The 20,401-nt window shown below is 41.3% G+C and overlaps 1 protein-coding gene across 1 annotated transcript in view; it reads right to left on the reverse strand.

Moving 5' to 3' along the window:
• The window catches only part of LOC129624250 (ATP-binding cassette sub-family C member 4-like), a 180,227-nt gene that overhangs the window by 31,526 nt on the left and 128,300 nt on the right, over positions 1-20,401 (reverse strand). Inside the window, exon 26 of the mRNA XM_055541910.1 lies at positions 8,007-8,162. Within this exon, the coding sequence (XP_055397885.1) occupies positions 8,007-8,162 (156 nt within the window). The remainder of the gene's footprint in view (positions 1-8,006; positions 8,163-20,401) is intronic.

A 20,401-nucleotide genomic window follows, 5' to 3' on the forward strand; every position in this document is an offset into this window, starting at 1 on the left:
GGACTCTCCCACACTGTTGGTGGGAATGTAAATCGGTACAGCTGTTATGGAAAACAATATGGAGGTTCCTTAAGAAATTGAAAAAGAGTTACTGGGTGATCCAGCAATTCCCCTCCTCAGCAAGTAACTGGAAAACATAAAAACCATAATTCAAAAAGATACATGCACCCCAGTTTTCACAACTGCTCTATTTACTATAGCCAAGATATGTCCATGGACAGATGAATGGATAAAGATATGATGTATACACATACACACACACACATACACACACACACAGAGGAATATTATTCAGCCATAAAAAATGAATATTGCCATTTGCAGCAACATAGATGAACCTAGACATTATGAGACTAAGTGAAATAAGTCAGGCAGAGAAAGAAAAATATCATATGAGATCACTTACATGTGGAATCTTAAAAAAATGACAGAAATGAATTTATTTACAACACAGAAACAGATTAACAAATATAGAAAGCAAACTAATTGTTTCCAAAGAGGAGAGTGGAGGAGAAGGATAAGTTAAAAATCTGTGTTTAAGAAATACACACTACTATTTTGCTATACAATTGAAACACTGTGAAAAAATAATCAGACACACACAAAATCTGACTCCTGGCTCTGCCCCTTACTTGGTAAGTGGGACAAGCTCCCAGGGCCTCAGATTTTAAATCTGTTGCTGTTACTAAGTCACTTCAGTCGTGTCCGACTCTGTGAGACCCCATAGATGGCAGTCCACCAGGCTCCCCCGTCCCTGGGATTCTCCAGGCAAGAACACTGGAGTGGGTTGCCATTTCCTTCTCCAATGCATGAAAGTGAAAAGTGAAAATAAAGTCACTCAGTCCTGTCTGTTAGGTAAGGATAACTACAGAATTGTGAGGATTAAGCAGGAAATGGCAGGATAAGGGGTTAAAACATGGTAATGATTCCACAAATGTTAGGAATTCTTATAAGTACTTGTCAGTAACTTGTCAGGGACTGTAATAAGCACAGAGGAGCAGAAATGAGAGATACATTTCTGTATCCTCAAGGAGATCCTCAAGGAGAGAAAGAAAATAGCCAAGAGTGTGGGGAGGGCTAAGAAAAAGGGCCAGAGGTCTTGGTGGAAGACTGTTAAGTAACAATGTGTACAAGGTGGTGGTCAGGAAAGAAGCTGCTGGGAGGGGAAAATGAAATCAAGGTACAAGAAAGTGTTATTCTGTCTTCTTGCTTTTCGTGGAAACGTTAGATACGTTTCTCTGTTACTCTTTCCCACAAATTCTTATTGTGTTTTTTTGATTTTTGTTTCTTTGCTCTACTGTTTATATGTATATAAACAATTTAGTTTATATTTTAAACAATAAATATAAAGAAAATCACCAAGCACCACGAACACATAAGAAAAATTAAAGAGCAAAGTCATTCCGGAAAGTATTACTCTTTTTAGTTAAGCAGAAATAATATCCAAAGGCCAGTACCGCAATCATTAAGAATAATAACAGATGCTGGTGACTAAGCATTCCCAAGAAGCAGACATGGGCACAAACCTCATCTCACCCAGTTGTGTGTGCTAAGTCGCTTCAGTCGTGCCAGACTCTTTGCTACCCCATGGATTCATAGCCCACCAGGCTCCTCTGTCCAAGGGATTTTCCAGTCAAGAATACTGGAGCAAGTTGCTGTGCCCTACTCCAGCAGATCTTCCTGACCCAGGGATTGAACCTGCATCTCTTATGTCTCCTGCATTGGCAGGCAGGTCCTGTACCACTAGCACCACTTGGGAAGCCCAGATACATCTTCACAACAAATCTGTGTGGCAATGATTCCCAGGCCTGGTTTAAAGATGAGGACACTGAGGTCTGGAAGCTGAGTAATGTCATCAAGGCCCCGCAGTCCTTTGAGGCAGAGAAGGAATAAAACTGTGGGCCACATTGACACTCGGTCTACACAAACATTCTATCCCTGGCTGCCTCTGAAATGATTTCCTGGGAACTTTGCACATTGCTGTTGTCTACAGATATTCCCTCTTTTATCAACCAATATTGTACCTTAGAGACAAAGGCATATAGAGAGGAATCTACATGTATACAATGTTTGGCACTATTTTGTAAGGATGCTCTCTGAAATGTGTATGTTGAACATGCTCAAAGGAAGGGTGGAAATCAACAGAACAGAACAGAACCAAACTATGTTGATGGTATGTAAGACTACCATCTTACATATGATGGTATGAAAGACTAAAGGTATGTTTAGTCTTTGCTCAGATGTGCTTCCAAACATTATTGGCAGAGCCAAGGATCTTCTAACATTATTTCTTTATCTATAGAGTTATTTTATGTACACCAGCATACAATTCTAATTAAGAAGCTTTAAAAATAAGGCAGGGTATGTTTCGAAAGCTTTGCATCAAAGGAAATGAAAGGAGTCTACAGACATGCCCTTTATTTGTACTAACTAATCTCACTTGGACATTTCAGAGATGAGTACCATCAAAATATAAAACTTGGGAATCTAAACTCCTTAATTTTCTACTGTAACCACAAGTCATGAATTAAATAGCCAGAGAAAATCTTTAAATATGGAGACTGAACGTGCTACAAAGTTCTTCCCATTTTTCCTGAAAGGGATACCTTTAAATTTTTTTTTTAATTGTGGTAAAATACATATGAAATTTACTAGCTTGACCAGCTGTAAGTGCACAATTCAGAGGTATTAAGTACATTTACAATGTTGCACAGTGATCACCACCATCCAGCCACAGAACTCCTTTGGTCTTTCAAAACTGAAACTCTTTAGACATTAAACAACAACTCCCCACTCCCAGCAGCTCATGGAACCCACCATTCTAATTCCTGTCCCCATGAATTTAGTACTCTAGGTACCTCATATTAGTAGAATCATACAATATTTGTCCTCTGTGACTGGCTTATTTCATTTAATTACCTCTAGGTTCATCTGTGTTGTAGCACAAGTCAGAATTTCCTCCCTTTCTAAGGCTGAATAATACTGCACTGTATACATATATGCACCACATTGTGTTTATTGATTCATCTGTCAATGGACCTTTAGGTGCCTCCACCTTTTTGCTACTGAGAATAATGCTGCGATGAACATGCAAGTACAGGTATCACTTCAAGATTTTTCTTTCAATTCTTTTGGATCTATACTCTAAAGTAGAATTGCTAGATCATATAATAATTCTATCTTTAACTTTTTTGAGAATTGACCAACTTGTTTTCCACAGTGGCTTCACTATCTTACATTTCTACCAGCAATGAACAAGGATTCTAATTTCTCTACATCCTTGCCAATTCTGCCAACCCATTTTCTTTCTTTCTCTCTTTCATTTTTCTTTTTTGACAGTAGATGTCTTAAGGGGTATGAGGCAGCATTTCACTGTAGTCTGAAAAGCTGTATCTTGGTTTCAAAAGTACTTAGACATATGTATTACCACATGTAAAATTAGATAGCCAGTGGAAATTTGCTGTATGATACAGAGAACTCAAATTTGGTGCTCTGTGATAACCTAGAGGGGTGGGACAAGGTAGGAAGGAGGTTCAAGAGGGAAGGGACATATATATACCTATGGCTGATCCATGTTGATACATGGCAGAAGCCAAAATGATATTATAAAGCAATTATCCTTCAATTAAAAATAAATTAATTAGAAAAAACAAGAGTACTTAGAGTAATTCCAGGTATTTTAGAAGCCACCTGTAGATAGCAGCATCTGTACTCAGTCATAAGGCCCAAGCCCACGTTCTCCTTCCCTTTGGGTGCCATGCTGAAATGCTTGCTAATAAACAGGCATTTCAGGGCACATTACACCCACATTCCAGGAAGTACATTTGCCTGGCTCTTTGTGTCTCATCTCTTCTCTGTTTCCCATCTCAAGAGGGTGTTTTTATGAGCTTTGTTTGATAGGCAGATGATTATGGAGTATAAAAATAAAACCTCAAAAAAAAAAAAAAAAAAGCAAATCTGTCAAAACAGAGGGCAGGATGAAAGATCAGGACGCCTGGCCTCTATTGCCCTTGGCTATATACCTGGACACAATCAAGGACAGAAATGGTAAAGGCCTAACTGAACCAGAAGAGGTGAAAAGAATACACAGAAGAACTGTACAGAAAGGACCTTAATAACACAGATAACCACCATGCTGTCATCACTCTCCCAGAGCCAGACATTCTGGAGTGTGAAGTCAAGTGGGCCTTAGAAGGCATCACTACCAACAAAGTTGGGCTTCCCAGGTGGCGACAGTGGTCAAGTATCCACCTTCAAATGCAGGAGACATAAGAGATGTGGGTTTGATCCCTGGGTTGGGAAGATCTTCTGGAGGAGGGCATGGCAACCCTCTCCAGAATTCTTGCCTGGAGAATCCCATGGACCATAGCCTGGGGGACTATGGGCCATAGGATCTGCAGAGTCAGCCATGAATGAAGCAACTTGGCATGCACAAAGCTAGTGGAGGCAAGGGAATTCCAGTACAGCTATTAAAATCCTAAAAGATCATGCTATCAAAGTGCTGCACTCAGTATGTGAGCAAATTTGGAAAACTCAGCACTGGCCACAGGACTGGAAAAGGTCAATTCTCATCCCAATACCCAAGAAAGGTACTAAAGAATATTCAAACTACTAGACAATTGCACTCATCTTCCATGCTAATAAGGTTAGGCTCAAAATTCTGCATGCTGGGCTGAAGCATTACATGAACCAAGAACTTCCAGATGTCCAAGCTGGGTTTAGAAAAGGCAGAAGAACAAGAGATCAAATTGCCAATATTCACTGCATCTTAGCGAAAGCAAAGGAAATCCAGAAAACATCTACCTCTGTTCCATTGACTATACAAAAACTTTGACTGTGTAGATCATAACAAATTGTGGAAAACTCTTAAAGAGATGGGAATACCAGGTCATCTTACTTGTCTCTTAAGAAACCTGTATGTGGGGCGAGAAGCAACAGTTAGAACACTGCATGGAACAACTGACTGGTTCAGGATTGAAAAAGGAGTACAAAAAGGCTGTTTATTGTCACCCTTTTTATTAAACTTATTTGCTGAGAACATCATGAGAAATGCTGGGCTGGATGAGTTACAAGCTGGAATCAAGACTGGCAGGAGAAACATCAACAACTTCAGATATGTGGATGATACCACTCTAATGGCAGAAAGAGAAGAGGAACTAAAGAACCTCTTGATGAGGGTGAAGGAGAAGAGTGAAATGGCCAGCTTAAAACTAAATATTAATAAAACTAAGATCATGACTTCCAGCCCCATCACTTCATGGCCTATAGAAAGGGAAAAGCTGGAAGCAGTGACAGATTTCCTCTTCTTAGGCTCTAAAGTCACTGTGGATGGTGACTGCAGCCATGAAACTAGAAGACGACTGCTTCTTGGCAAAAAAGCTATGACAAATCTGGACAGTGTATTAAAAAGCAAAAACATCACTTTGCTGACAAAGGTCTGTATAGTCAAAGTTATGGTCTTTCCAGTGGTCATGAATGGTTGTCAGAGCTGTACCATAAATAAAGAAGAGCACCAAAGAACTGATGCCTTCAAACTGTGGTGCTGGAGAGGACTCTTGAGAGTCCTTTGGACAGCAAGGAGTTCAAACCAGTCAATCTTAGAGGAAATCACCCCTTAATACTCATTGGAAGGACTGATGCTGAAGCTGAACTCCAATAATTTGGTCACCTGATGCAAATAGCTGACTCATTGAAAAAGACCCTGATGGGAAAGACTGAATGCAGAAGAAGAGGGCAATAGAGGTTGAGATGGCTGGATGGCATCACCATATGAAGTAGACATGAACTTGGGCAAACTCTGGGGAGATGGTGAGGTCCATGGGGTCGCGAAGTGTCAGACACGACTGGGCAACTGAACAACAACAGTATACCTGGAGGGATGGTAATTGCTCAGTAAATATTCACGAAAGTATGGAGTGCCTGATGAACTATGGAAGGAGGTTCGTGACATTGTACAGGAGACAGGGATAAAGACCATCCCCATGGAAAAGAAATGCAAAAAAGCAAAATGGCTGTCTGAGGAGGCCTTACATACAGCTGTGAAAAGAAGACAAGCGAAAAGCAAAGGAGAAAAGGAAAGATATTCCCATTTGAATGCAGAGTTCCAAAGAATAGCAAGGAGAGATAAGAAAGCCTTCCTCAGCGATCAATGCAAAGAAATAGAGGAAAACAACAGAATGGGAAAGACTAGAGATCTCTTCAAGAAAATTAGAGATACCAAGGGAACATTTCATGCAAAGATGGGTTCCATAAAGGACAGAACTGGTATGGACTTAACAGAAGCAGAAGATATTAAGAAGAGGTGGCAAGAACACAGAGAAGAACTGTACAAAAAAGATCTTCACAACCCAGATAATCACAATGGTGTGATCACTCACCTAGAGCCAGACATCCTGGAATGTGAAGTCAAGTGGGCCTTAGAAAGCATCACTACGAACAAAGCTAGTGGAGGTGATGGAATTCCAGTTGAGGTCTTTCAAAACCTGAAAGATGATGCTGTGAAAGTGCTGCACTCAATATGCCAGCAAATTTGGAAAACTCAGTAGTAGCCACAAGACTGGAAAAGGTCAGTTTTCATTCCAATCCCAAAGAAAGGCAATGCCAAAGAATAATCAAACTACTGCACAACTGCACTCATCTCACATGCTAGTAAAGTAATGCTCAAATTTCTCCAAGCCAGGCTTCAGCAATATGTGAACTGTGAATTTCCAGATGTTCAAGCTGGTTTTAGAAAACGCAGAGGAACCAGAGATCAAATTGCCAACATCTTCTGGATCATGGAAAAAGCAAGAGAGTTCCAGAAAAACATCTATTTCTGCTTTATTGACTATGCCAAAGCCTTTGACTGTGTGGATCACAATTAACTGTGGAAAATTCTGAAAGAGATGGGAAAACTAGACCACCTGACCTATCTCTTGAGAAACCTGTATGCAGGTCAGGAAGCAACAGTTGGAACTGGACATGGAACAACAGACTGGTTCCAAATAGGAAAAGGAATATATCAAGGCTGTATATTGTCACCCTGCTTATTTAACTTCTATGCAGTATACATCATGAGAAATGCTGGGCTGAATGAAGCACAAGCTAGAATCAAGATTTCTAGGAGAAATATCAATAACCTCAGATATGCAGATGACACCACCCTTATGGCAGAAAGTGAAGAGGAACTAAAAAGCCTCTTGATGAAAGTGAAAGTGAAGAGTGAAAAAGTTGGCTTAAAGCTCAACATTCAGAAAACGAAGATCATGGCATCCAGTCCCATCACTTCATGGCAAATAGATGGGGAAACAGTGGAAACTGTCAGACTTTACTTTTTGAGGCTCCAAAATCACCACAGATGGTGATTGCAGCCGTGAAATTAAAAGACACTTACTCCTTGGAAGGAAAGTTATAACCAACCTAGATAGCATGTTCAAAAGCAGAGACATTACTTTGCCAACAAAGGTCCATCTAGTCAAAGCTAAGGTTTTTCCTGTGGTCATGTATGGATGTGAGAGTTGGACTGTGAAGAAAGCTGAGCACTGAAGAATTGATGCTTTTGAACTGTGGTGTTGGAGAAGACTCTTGAGAGTCCCTTGGACTGCAAGGGGATCCAATGGGTCCATTCTGAAGGACATAAGTCCTGGGTGTTCACTGGAAGGAATGATGCTGAAGCTGAAACTCCAATATTCTGGCCACCTCATGTGAAGAGTTGATTCATTGGAAAAGACCCTGATGCTGGCAGGGATTGGAGGCAGGAGGAGAAGGGCATGACAGAGGATGAGATGGCTGGAAGGCATCACCGACTCAATGGACATGAGTTTGAGTGAACTCCGGGATTTGGTGATGGACATGGGGGCCTGGCATGCTGCAATTATGGGGTTGCAAAGAGTCGGACACGACTGAGCAACTAAACTGAAGTGAACTGAGGGGTAAAAATGATTAACCCTTTTGTTTAATTTGAAAAATATAAAAATAAAAAATAGGTAAACCTAGGTGGCTTATGAAAAGAACATGAGAGTGCATACCTGAGGTGCAACTGACATTTTCTTCCTTAAATCGTGAAGTCCAATATTGCTTGTGTAGAGCCCATCAATCCAAACACCACCTTCAGGTTCTGACAATCTAAAAAGGGCAGCGATGAGAGAACTTTTTCCAGCCCCTGTTCTTCCTACAATGCCAAGCTGTAAAGAGATCCAGGAGAGAGTAAGAATCAACAAAATGCAACAAACCTGGGAGAAATGCTGGTTATTAATGACGAATTTTAAAAGTTCTATATAAAGACTAGTTTTTAAGTTCCTCAGTCATGGCGCTGTTGACATTATGGGCCAGATAATTCATTCTTGGAGGAAGAGGGCTTGTCCTGTGTATTGTAGGATGTTTACCAGTAGCCTTGAACTCAATCCACTAGATACCAGTAGCACCCCGTAAATAAACTGTGGCAACCAAAAATTTCAGACACTGACAACTGTCCCCTGGTTGAGAACCTCCTAGTCCCAAGAAGAGTTAAAAATGACAATCTGCTGGCAGTGAAAAGCCAGTGATCTCCTAAGTGGTCCATAAGAAGTCAGCCTATAAATTAGCTTTATTCCTACAGCCTGAGTAAGTTGACCTGGAGAATTATGTGACTAATTTTATGGAGATATCAACAAGTAAAGTCAGAAGTATTATACATAAAAAAGTATTCACTTTTTCAAGGGCCTAATTATTTAAGAGGAATTATTCTTTGGTAGAAAAACTAAAAAACTTCCTAATATTAAATATCTCAATTATATTATATCTTGAAAGAAAATATCTTAAAATTATAAAATGCAGATCTCAGTGCCTTATAAGACAGAGGACAGTAGACAAAATGCACATAATGAGTCAACATCAACACAACATTTGCTACTTATATGGGACCTTTCACTGGAGCAGTTCAAAAGGTATTTTATAAATAAATTAATACTTGCAATTGCACCTTGGAAAGATACATGTCAAGTGTAAGTCTAGTCATTAAAACCAAAGCAGAGAAAATTCAGTGCACTAATGATAAGATTGGGGCTTTTCTGGTGGCTCAGTTGTAAATAACTCACCTGTCAATGCAGCTGACTCAGGGTTGATCTCTGAATTGGGAAGATCCCCCAGAAAAGGAAATAGCAACCCACACCAGTATTCTTGCCTGGAGAATTCCATGGACAGAGGAGCCTGGCAGGCTACAATCCATGGGGTCACAATGGAGTTGGACATGACTGAGCAATTAATAAATATCAGTTCAGCAGACATGGGTTCAATCTCTAATCCGGGAAGATACCACATGCTACAGAGCAACTAAGCCAGTGCACCACAACTACTGAAGCCCACACGCCCTAGACCCCGGGAGCCACAACAAGAGAAGCCACCGCAGTGAGAAGCCTGGACGCTGCAACTTTAGAGAGCTGCTCACTGCAACTAGTGACCCCTCATGCATTCAAACTAGAGAAAAAACTAGAGCAGCAATGAAGACCTAGCCGAGCTAAAGTAAAAATTTATGTTTATATTATATTTTAGTTTACTTAGTGCACAACAGTATTATGCATGAAAAACAATATCCATACCTTAATTTTCAAATCAGATCAGATCAGTCACTCAGTCGTGTCCGACTATTTGCAACACCATGAAATTCAGCATGCCAGGCCTCCCTGTCCAACACCAACTCCTGGAGTTCACTCAGACTCATGTCCATCAAGTCAGTGATGCCATCCAGCCATCTCATCCTCTGTCGTCCCATTCTCCTCCTGCCCCCAATCCCTCCCAGCATCAGAGTCTTTTCCAATGAGTCAACTCTTCACATCAGGTGTCCAAAGTACTGGAGTTTCAGCTTTAGCATCATTCCTTCCAAAGAAACCCCAGGGCTGATCGCCTTCAGAATGGACTGGTTGGATCTCCTTGCAGTCCAAGGGACTCTCAAGAGTCTTCTCCAACACCACAGTCCAAAAGCATCAATTCTTCGGTGCTCAGCCTTCTTCACAGTCCAACTCTCACATCCATACATGACCACAGGAAAAACCATAGCCTTGACTAGACGGACCTTTGTTGGCAAAGCAATGTCTCTGCTTTTGAATATGCTATCTAGGTTGGTCATAACTTTGCTTCCAAGGAGTAAGTGTATTTCAATTTCATGGCTGCACTCACCATCTGCAGTGATTTTGGAGCCCCAAAAAATAAAGTCTGATACTGTTTCCACTGTTTCCACATCTATTTCCCATGAAGTGATGGGACCAGATGCCATGATCTTTGTTTTCTGAATGTTGAGCTTTAAGCCAACTTTTTCACTCTCCACTTTCACCTTCATCAAGAGGCTTTTTAGCTCCTCTTCACTTTCTGCCATAAGGGTGTTGTCATCTGCATATCTGAGGTTACTGATATTTCTCCCGGAAATCTTGATTCCAGCTTGTGTTTCTTCCAGTACAGCATTTCTCATGATGCACTCTGCATGTAAGTTAAATAAGCAGGGTGACAATATACAGCCTTGACGTACTCCTTTTCCTATTTGGAACCAGTCTGTTGTTCCATGTCCAGTTCTAACTGTTGCTTCCTGACCTGCATACAAATTTCTCAAGAGGCAGATCAGGTGGTCTGGTATTCCCATCTCTTTCAGAATTTTCCACAGTTAATTGTGATTCACACAGTCAAAGGCTTTGGCATAGTCAATAAAGCAGAAATAGATGTTTTTCTGGAACTCTCTTGCTTTTTCCATGATCCAGAGGATGTTGGCAATTTGATCTCTGGTTCCTCTGCCTTTTCTAAAACCAGCTTGAACATCAGGAAGTTCACAGTTCACATATTGCTGAAGCCTGGCTTGGAGAAATTTGAGCATTACTTTACTAGCGTGTGAGATGAGTGCAATTGTGCAGTAGTTTGATTATTCTTTGGCATTGCCTTTCTTTGGGATTGGAATGAAAACTGACCTTTTCCAGTCCTGTGGCCACTACTGAGTTTTCCAAATTTGCTGGCATATTGAGTGCAGCACTTTCACAGCATCATCTTTCAGGATTTGGAATAGCTCAACTGGAATTCCATCACCTCCACTAGCTTTGTTCGTAGTGATGCTTTCTAAGGCCCACTTGACTTCACATTCCAGGATGTCTGGCTCTTGGTCAGTGATCACACCATCATGATTATCTGGGTCGTGAAGATCTTTTTGTACAGTTCTTCTGTGTATTCTTGCCATCTCTTCTTAATATCTTCTGCTTCTGTTAAGTCCATACCATTTCTGTCCTTTATTGGGCCCATCTTTGCATGAAATGTTCCTTTGGTATCTTTGATTTTCTCGAAGAGATCTCTAGTCTTTCCCATTCTGTTGTTTTCCTCTATTTCTTTGCATTGATCGCTGAAGAAGGCTTTCTTATCTCTTCTTGCTATTCTTTGGAACTCTGCATTCAGATGTTTATATCTTTCCTTTTCTCCTTTGCTTTTTGCTTTTCTCCTTTTCACAGCTATTTGTAAGGCCTCCTCAGACAGCCATTTTGCTTTTTTGCATTTCTTTTCCATGGGGATGGCCTTGATCCCTGTCTCCTGTACAATGTCACGAACCTCATTCCATAGTTCATCAGGCACTCTATCTATCAGATCTAGGCCCTTATATCTATTTCTCACTTCCACTGTATAATCATAAGGGATTTGATTTAGGTCATACCTGAATGGTCTAGTGGTTTTCCCTATTTTCTTCAATTTAAGTCTAAATTTGGCAATAAGGAGTTCATGGTCTGAGCCACAGTCAGCTCCTGGTCTTGTTTTTGCTGAGTGTATAGAGGTTCTCCATCTTTGGCTGCAAAAAATATAATCAATCTGATTTCGGTGTTGACCATCTGCTGATGTCCATGTATAGAGTCTTCTCTTGTGTTGTTGGAAGAGGGTGTTTGTTATGACCAGTGCATTTTCTTGACAAAACTCTATTAGTCTTTGCCCTGCTTCATTCCGTATTCCAAGGCTAAATTTGCCTGTTACTCCAGGTGTTTATTGACTTCCTAATTTTGCATTCCAGTCCCCTATAATGAAAAGGACATCTTTTTTGGGTGTTAGTTCTAAAAGGCCTTGTAGGTCTTCATAGAACTGTTCAACTTCAGCTTCTTCAGCATTACTGGTTAGGGAATAGACTTGGATTACTGTCATATTGAATGGTTTGCCTCGGAAACGAACAGAGATCATTCTGTCGTTTTTGAGATTGCATCCAAGTACTGCATTTCAGACTCTTTTGCTAACCATGATGGCTACTCCATTTCTTCTGAGGGATTCCTGCCCGCAGTAGTAGATATAATGGTCATCTGAGTTAAATTCACCCATTCCAGTCCATTTCAGTTCGCTGATTCCTAGAATGTTGACATTCACTCTTGCCATCTCTTGTTTGACCACTTCCAATTTGCCTTGATTCATGGACCTGACATTCCAGGTTCCTATGCAATATTGCTCTTTACAGCATCGGACCTTGCTTCTATCACCAGTCACATCCACAGCTGGGTATTTGACTTCTAAAAGAATGCTAACCATCATCTAAGCCTTTATTGGGTAGTAACATTAAAAAACACTGATCATAGATCAGAAAAACAAATATAATAATAATAAAATGGCTTGAAATATTGTGAGAATTACCAAAAGGTGACAGAGACATGAAGTTAGCAAATACTCTAGGGAAAATAGTACCAATGTAGTTGTTCAACACTGAGTTGTCGTAAAGGTTTAGTTTGTTAAAAAAAAAAAAAAGAAAAAGAAAAGAAGAAGCATTATCTGTGAAGCACAATAAAAATGCATGTCTGTCTTTCTGGGTGTTCTTATACATAAATCAACACACGTTAAGACACAGGTGACAACTGTATCCATGAGAATGTGTGCATCTTCCCATGTTATCAGCTCTACTGACACTGATCCATCTTTGCAAATGGGAACATTTGTAGACTTTGGATAAATGGGCTGAGATATGTAGGGGCATTGAGGGCCACTCATGACCACAGGACTGTGAGCTCCAAATTCCAGTGAGGAGAATAATAAGAAACAAGGGACTTCACGGGCAGTCCAGTGGTTAAGATTCTGAGCTTCCACTGCAGGGGACATGGGTCCAATCCCTGGTAGGGAACTAAGATCCCACATGCTATGTGGCTACACATCCCCTCCTAAAAAGGCAACTCAAAGAAAAAAAAATACACCTGCCTCTGGCTATTTCTACAGTTAAATCATTAAACCTATTAATATAGTCTGAATGTCTTATCTGGGTCACCAGTGGGTTTTACCAATTCCACAAGGAAAGTGTCACCAGGATCAGTAAGTTTACATTCCTAACACCAAAGACACTTAGAAAAAATCTTATTTTAGCTGCTTCGCAACAGCTCCTTTCTGTTTTTCCTACCACTTGGATCAGAGTGGTAAGTGTAAGACAGGAAGTCAGGAGCTGTTGTGTCTTCAGCAAGATGTCATGGGAAAATGATACCGCTTTTTGAAATTAAACTGATGTCCAATAAAATGAAGCTATAAATCCCAGGTTTGTGAATGTGCAGGGAACCATGCCAGGGTTCATCTCTGATGACCACACCAACTTGTTAGACACTTCCTCCTGGATCTCTCTTCACACATCAAACTCAACATGATCAACATCTGATGCCCCACATTAAACAGCCATGTCCTCTGACTTCCTCACTCTACTTCTTTCCCATGCTCATAGGTACAACTGTCCACCTTACTTCCAGCTTTTCCTGAGTCCAGCATGCTGTCAAGCCCTGAAGACTCTACTCTTGAAGTGTTTCATGGCTCAATCCCTCACTTTAAGGTCCACATTCACCACCTGAGTGTCAGGATGCATTATCTTTTAAAAAGCAAAATAAAACAAATCCTTTTTTAATCATAATCAGTGCAAATGAGTTGAAAAGTAAATAAAGACTAGATATACCCTAGAAGTCTGATAAAACCAATCTTAAGATGTTGATGTTTTGATTTTCCAGACTTGTGTTATGTGGTCTTAAAGATATAAATTTACATATTTAAACAAAATATGATTAGTATGAGCATAATGTATCTTCATTTAGAATTTCAAATATTTATTTTATTTTACTCTGCCAGCAAAGGTTCGTCTAGTCAAGGCTATGGTTTTTCCAGTACTCATGTATGGATGTGAGAGTTGGACTATAAAAGAACCTGAGCACCGAAGAACTGATGCTTTTGAACTGTGGTGTTGGAGAAGACTCTTGAGAGTCCCTTGGACTGTAAGGAGATCCAACCAGTTCATCCTAAAGGAAATCAGTCCTGAATATTCACTGGAAGGACTGATCTTGAAGCTGAAACTCCAATACTTTGGCCACCTGATGTGAAGAGCTGACTCATTGAAAAAGTCCCTGATGCTGGGAAAGATTGAAGGTTGGAGGAGAAAGGGACAGCAGAGGATGAGATGGTTGGATGGCATCAACGACTCAATGGACATGAGTTTGAGTAGGCTCCGGGAGTTGGTGATGGACAGGGAGGCCTGACATGCTGCAGTCCATGGGGTCACAAAGAGTCGGACATGACTGAGCAACTGAACTGAACTGTTATAATGTATCTTCATTTAGAATTTCATAAAAATATTTATTTTAAATGGCTACATAATATTACAGTATATATGATCATTTATTTAACAAACTCCTACTGGTAGATATTTAGACCATCTCCAATATTTTGCTATCATAAATAACTCTGTGTCAAATATCCTTGAAGCTCAATCTTTGCAAACAACCTTAATTATTTCCTTCAGATAAATTCTCAGATGTGGAATTGCTGAGAATTAGGCATGTACATTTTAAGAGAAAGCTGTTAAGTATTGCCAACCTAGTCCTCCATAAAAATGATACCATTTTCAACCTCCACCTGTTTCCCTGCACATTCATAAACCTGGGTGTTATGGCTTTGTTTTAATTGACATCAGTTTGATTCTGAAAAGTGGAGTCAATTTCCCAGGACATCTTACTGGAAACACAATAGCTCCTGACTCCCTGTCCCCCGCACCTGCCCACTCAGGTCCATGTGCTTTCACTTCTCAGATTAAACCCCCAAAATTTGGCTCTATGTCACTCCATCCCAGGACATCTCTTCTACAAAACTGTCCCCACTGACCTCTCCATCCTTCATGTCCGTGAGTCAGCTTTCTTGGGGTCACTAGGTAGTTGTGAGGGTTGGATATGAAAATGTGTTACACACCTGGTAGTTCTTTTCCCTGAATGCCCTGCAGGTGCCTAGTTCTTCACTCACTGGATCAGGGCACCGTGCCTTTGGCTCATGTTGGTCTCACCTCCCAGAATGCCTTTCACATGCATTTCCACCTGCTGAAACCCTGACCACACATCACTAAGCCTGTCTCACATGACTGATACTTCAGAAATGCTCTTCCTATACTCTATGTGTGCTTATCCCAATACTAACAGATGTTGTATTATCTTTTCCTAAACTTCTATAAAAATGCTGACCACCTTCTAGCTTGCAAAACTAATATACCTATTTTCTTGTTTCTTCAACTGGCCTGTATATGTTGAAAGTAGGATCTGTATTGGACTTGACTTTTTCTTATTTTTATTCCCTGAGGAGCCCTGAGACAAAGAAGCTTCTGCAGAAAACTGAGATTTTTAATCAGGCCAGAGAATTTATGGAAAATCTATCACCATATTATTTAGACGTATGATAAGTTAGACAAAGAGAAACATGGCAGATGGATCCTAAAGCCATAAATGCAACTTCAAATGCCCAACACCTTATTCTCGTGGGACAGACAACAACTTCCGCCATGTCAGTGGTTATAGTCATTTTATACAGTATAAAAACTACAACCAGCATTGGTCAAGCATTTACTCTGACCCATGTGCTGGGTGCTTTACATGTCTTATCTTGTTTAAGTCATACAACAACCCTATGGGTTAGATCCTATTAATTCCATTTTTCCAAAAGAAGACTGAGGCTTAATTAGTCTGCCTAAAATTTCAGAGTCCATTAAGTCATAGGATGAGATTCAAACCCACGTCTGTCGGCCTCTTTTCCATTCTGCTGATGAACTCCTTAAACCTGGATGGTCTGGTATCTTATCATGTGTCTGGGTAGCTAGAACAGAGAAAATGGGGAGAAGTGTAGCTGCAGTTAAAGGAACAGGCCTACCATAGAGATCCTGTGGCCAGAGAGTTGAAGTATGATGTGGACATGAGTACATATAACACGGTGAATGGGACAAGAGGGATGACATTACTGAGCAGAGAGAATACTTGGGGTCAGGTGGGCTGGCTGTCAGCAGGAAGAACCAGCACCCCAGGTGGGCTGGAAGAGAAACCTGCGGCTAAGTGGGGCAATGGTTCTTGGGATATGAGACAAAGAGACCTCCTGCCCTGCTTGGGGAGCAAGATTCATTTTTTTATCCCATCAGGTGGTGAAAGAGCCACACATACACTGCTGCACTGGGCTGTCTCTGACTCCAGGTCCAGGCAGGGCTGAGCCTGTGGAAAATCCCTCCAGTCCCTTCAGGAGGCTTGTGTGGGGAAGGCAGGAGTAGCATTAAAACTGCCCGTGATGAAGATAGATTCCACTGAGAGGACAAAAGAAATGCAGTGAAATCACACAGAGTTGAATTATAAAGCATAAGTGCAATTTGTGGAATATGAAAGTAAGTAAATCTATAGGGGAAGTGGCACAGAACTTTCTAGAGCCTCATGCTCAGTCATAACAGGGACTTGGGTAACTCTTGAGCTCAATTTCAAACTGTCAAAGATGTTTAATAGAAATCACAGGTTATCACTCATCAGAAATGCCTATGGGAGAGAAAGGAATTTACCAGAAGGTCTTGTTCAAATGTGATGCCGAGTCAAAAGGGCTGGATGGGCTTGAGACTCTGCATTTCTAGAAAGCCCCAGGAGATGTAGGAGCTGCTGGCCCTGACACCACAGTCTGAGTCACAAGGAATTAGAAAGCCAGCAAGGGAAGTGGGACAATCTGGAGTTAGGACAGGGGTTGCTGAGGAGATACTATGTAAAAAAGGAGAAAATGTAGGAAACTAATATTTTTGCATATTACAGCAAGTAATGTGTAAGCATCTCTAAAAGTGTATTATAGAAGTAAGATCTTGAGGGGAAAAAAAATAACAAATCAAAACCAATCTATCTCAACAACTGGAAAAATGCTTTAAAATGGCCCAGAAACTAAAATCATTAAATCAACCACAAAACCATTTAAATGAAAATGGCAACCAGTGTTCAGAATCTAACTGGGAAGATTACGGTGCTCTTTACCTCATTTGGGGTCTTTATTTTTACTTGCTATTTCTTCCATGAATTAGAACTCTATGTAGTACCTACTACACTCTCCTATTGACTCTAACTTTCAGGAATCAGGAGAGCAAAGGAAACAATGGAAAGAGAATAAAGCCCCATTTTTGCTGGGCGGGCTCACTCCCACATCCCCCGCAGCAGCCTCTTTCAATCAAACCCAGCACCAAAGGGGGACCCAGAGTGATGGGGTGGGACAAGTTAGCAGGGAAGGAAACCTGGGATGTTCATGGATGGAGTAGAATCACTTCCTGAACACACCACACACGGTATCATCTCCAAACACAGAAATGAAGCTAACGATGATAAGGCAGAAGGGGACGACAGAGAATGAGATGGCTTGATGCCATCACCAACTTGAAGGACATAAGTTTGAGCAAGCTCTAGGAGTTGGTAATGGACAGGGAGCCCTGGTGTACTGCAGTCCATGGGGTCGCAAAGAGTCGGACACGACTGAGCTACTGAACTGATCTGTGATACAGGGAGTGGACCAACTAAGAGATCAAAAGTCAAATTACAACAGTCATTAATTGTTTCCAAATTCAATTTGCCCTCAAACACTTTAGAATCTCAATAATCCTATAATTTGCAATTTTTAAGAAAGAAGAATAGAATTGATTATGTTCGTAAGTTGTACTGCAGGCTTTCTTAAATAATTCCTGTTTTATGGCTTTGGGGAAAATTAAGACAAGGGTTCATGTCAGGTCAGGTGAGTCGCTCAGTCGTGTCCGACTCTTTGGGACCCCATGAATTGCAGCACACCAGGCCTCCCTGTCCATCACCAACTCCCGGAGTTCACTCAGACTCACGTCCATCGAGTCAGTGATGCCATCCAGCCATCTCATCCTCTGTCATCCCATTCTCCTCCTGCCCCCAATCCCTCCCAGCATCAGAGTCTTTTCCAATGAGTCAACTCTTCACATCAGGTGGCCAAAGTACTGGACTTTCAGCTTTAGCATCATTCTTTCCAAAGAAATCCCAGGGCTGATCTTCAGAATGGACTGGTTGGATCTCCTTGCAGTCCAAGGGACTCTCAAAAGTCTTCTCCAACACCACAGTTCAAAAGCATCAATTCTTTGGCCCTCAGCTTTCTTCACAGTCCAACTCTCACATCCATACATGACCACTGGAAAAATCATAGCTTTGATGAGACAGACCTTTGTTGGCAAAGTAATGTCTCTGCTTTTCAATATGCTATCTAGGTTGGTCATAAATTTCCTTCCAAGGAATAAGCGTCTTTTAATTTCATGGCTGCAGTCAGCATCTGCAGTGATTTTGGATGCAGATGACACCACCCTTATGGCAGAAAGTGAAGAGGAACTAAAAAGCCTCTTGATGAAGGTGAAAGAGGAGAGTGAAAAAGTTGGCTTAAAACTCAACTTTCAGAAAACGAAGATCATGCCATCTGGTCCCATCACTTCATGGGAAATAGGTGGGGAAACAGTGGAAACAGTTACAAGGGTATCATTCATTAAATTACAGCTATAGTCCACTGGGGGTTGTGGTGGAGTTAAAAAGCAGTTCTTTCAGTTGTTCATGCAGTTGTCTTGTGTGTATGTTCTGGTTACTGGCTGCCCACACCTGTGTGTTACTCACCCTTGCAGACAGCAGTTCCTCAGCACCCTCTCTATGCCCTGCAGAATGCCACTTTCTAGGGAACAAACATGAAAATAAGATGCCCCTTGATTTTAAAAAGCCTCAAGGTACTGTGAGATACAGACCTCAAATTATAAAACACGCACAGATGCTATCTTACATTTTAATTACAATAAAGTTCACATAACATAAAATTTAACTACTTAACCATTTTTAAGTGGACAGTTTAATGTTCAGTACGTTCACGTGGTGTGCAACCAAGCTCAATATTTTTTTTTTGCATCATAAAACTGAAATTCTATAACCATTAAACAAACAACTCCCAATTGCCATTCCCCAAGTCCCTGGAGACCACCATCCTACTCCCTGTTTTCCTGAATTTGACCACTCTGTGTCAAATTCATAGAATTTCACCACCTTACATAAGCAGAATCAGAGTATTTGTTCCTTTCGTGTCTGACATTTAGCAAGATGTTGTCAAGGTTTAGCCATTGGTCAGAAATTTCCTCCTTTTAAACATTGGATATTTCATTGTAAGGATTAGTTCCTTCCAACTTTGGGCTGCTTTGAACATAGTTGTACTGTGAATGCTACCTTAAAAGAATATATAAGACACTGAGGAAGAATTGAGAGTCTCGCCTCACCACTTTATTAGGTTCATAGATTTCATGAATCAAAAATTCAGAAAGAGCACAGGCTGGGGATGACTCATTAGCTGAGCTGGAATCATCTGAAGGCTCATGCATCCCCATGCCTGGGCTGGGAGGACCTGGGCTGGGAGGACCTGGGGACAAGGACACCTGGCTTCTCCCTGTGCCCTGTCTTCCTCACAGCATGGAAGCTAAGAAAATGAGACTTTCACCATCCAGATGACAAAGGGGGGAGTCTCTGAGGCAGAGGGCAGACTGCACACTGGAAGCTGGGAGGATGTGGTGCTTTGGGAGAATCAACACGCAACCCGAGTAGCAGTGTGTGTAAGTCAGGAGACATTCTGGCTGCAGAGGGAGATGAGGAAGAGCTTCCTACCAACTTGTCTGCTCTAGTTTATTCTCTTCTTCAGGAGTATGCCCTGGTCCAGGCCAAGGACCTCAAGTTGAGTATAAAGGAGCATCACAGCAGACATGGACACTGGCCGGTTCAGGTCACAAGTCTTCTGCCATCTCCCATGTGGATCTTCCTTGTTCTGTTCAATTTGCTTTTGACTTTGAGCAAATCTGCCTCCATCACAGGCCCTGGTCACTCACCCTTGACTGACTCATGATTCTGGGCTCCACTCTAGTAACAGTGAGCTCACCCCATGGCCCCTGAAGGAGTGGACTTGGGGCTGTGCTCTGGTTCCCGCAGCAGCTCTCCCAGCCCAGTAAGGATCAGATCTGTGCTAAAGAAAGATGCAGTCTGTAGGGGGAGGGCAGAGGGATGGCAGCTCAGCGTGGAAGTGTAGGAGGACAAGTCTACAGAAAAGACCAAGAGAGAGAGGAGCAGGTTGAAAACAGAGGGCACCATGGGAGGAAGAGAAGATTTCAGAAATACAAAGAAGAAAAGATAGA

The sequence above is a fragment of the Bubalus kerabau genome, chromosome 12 (assembly GCF_029407905.1).
Source record: "Bubalus kerabau isolate K-KA32 ecotype Philippines breed swamp buffalo chromosome 12, PCC_UOA_SB_1v2, whole genome shotgun sequence".
Classification (NCBI taxonomy): Eukaryota; Metazoa; Chordata; class Mammalia; order Artiodactyla; family Bovidae; genus Bubalus; species Bubalus kerabau.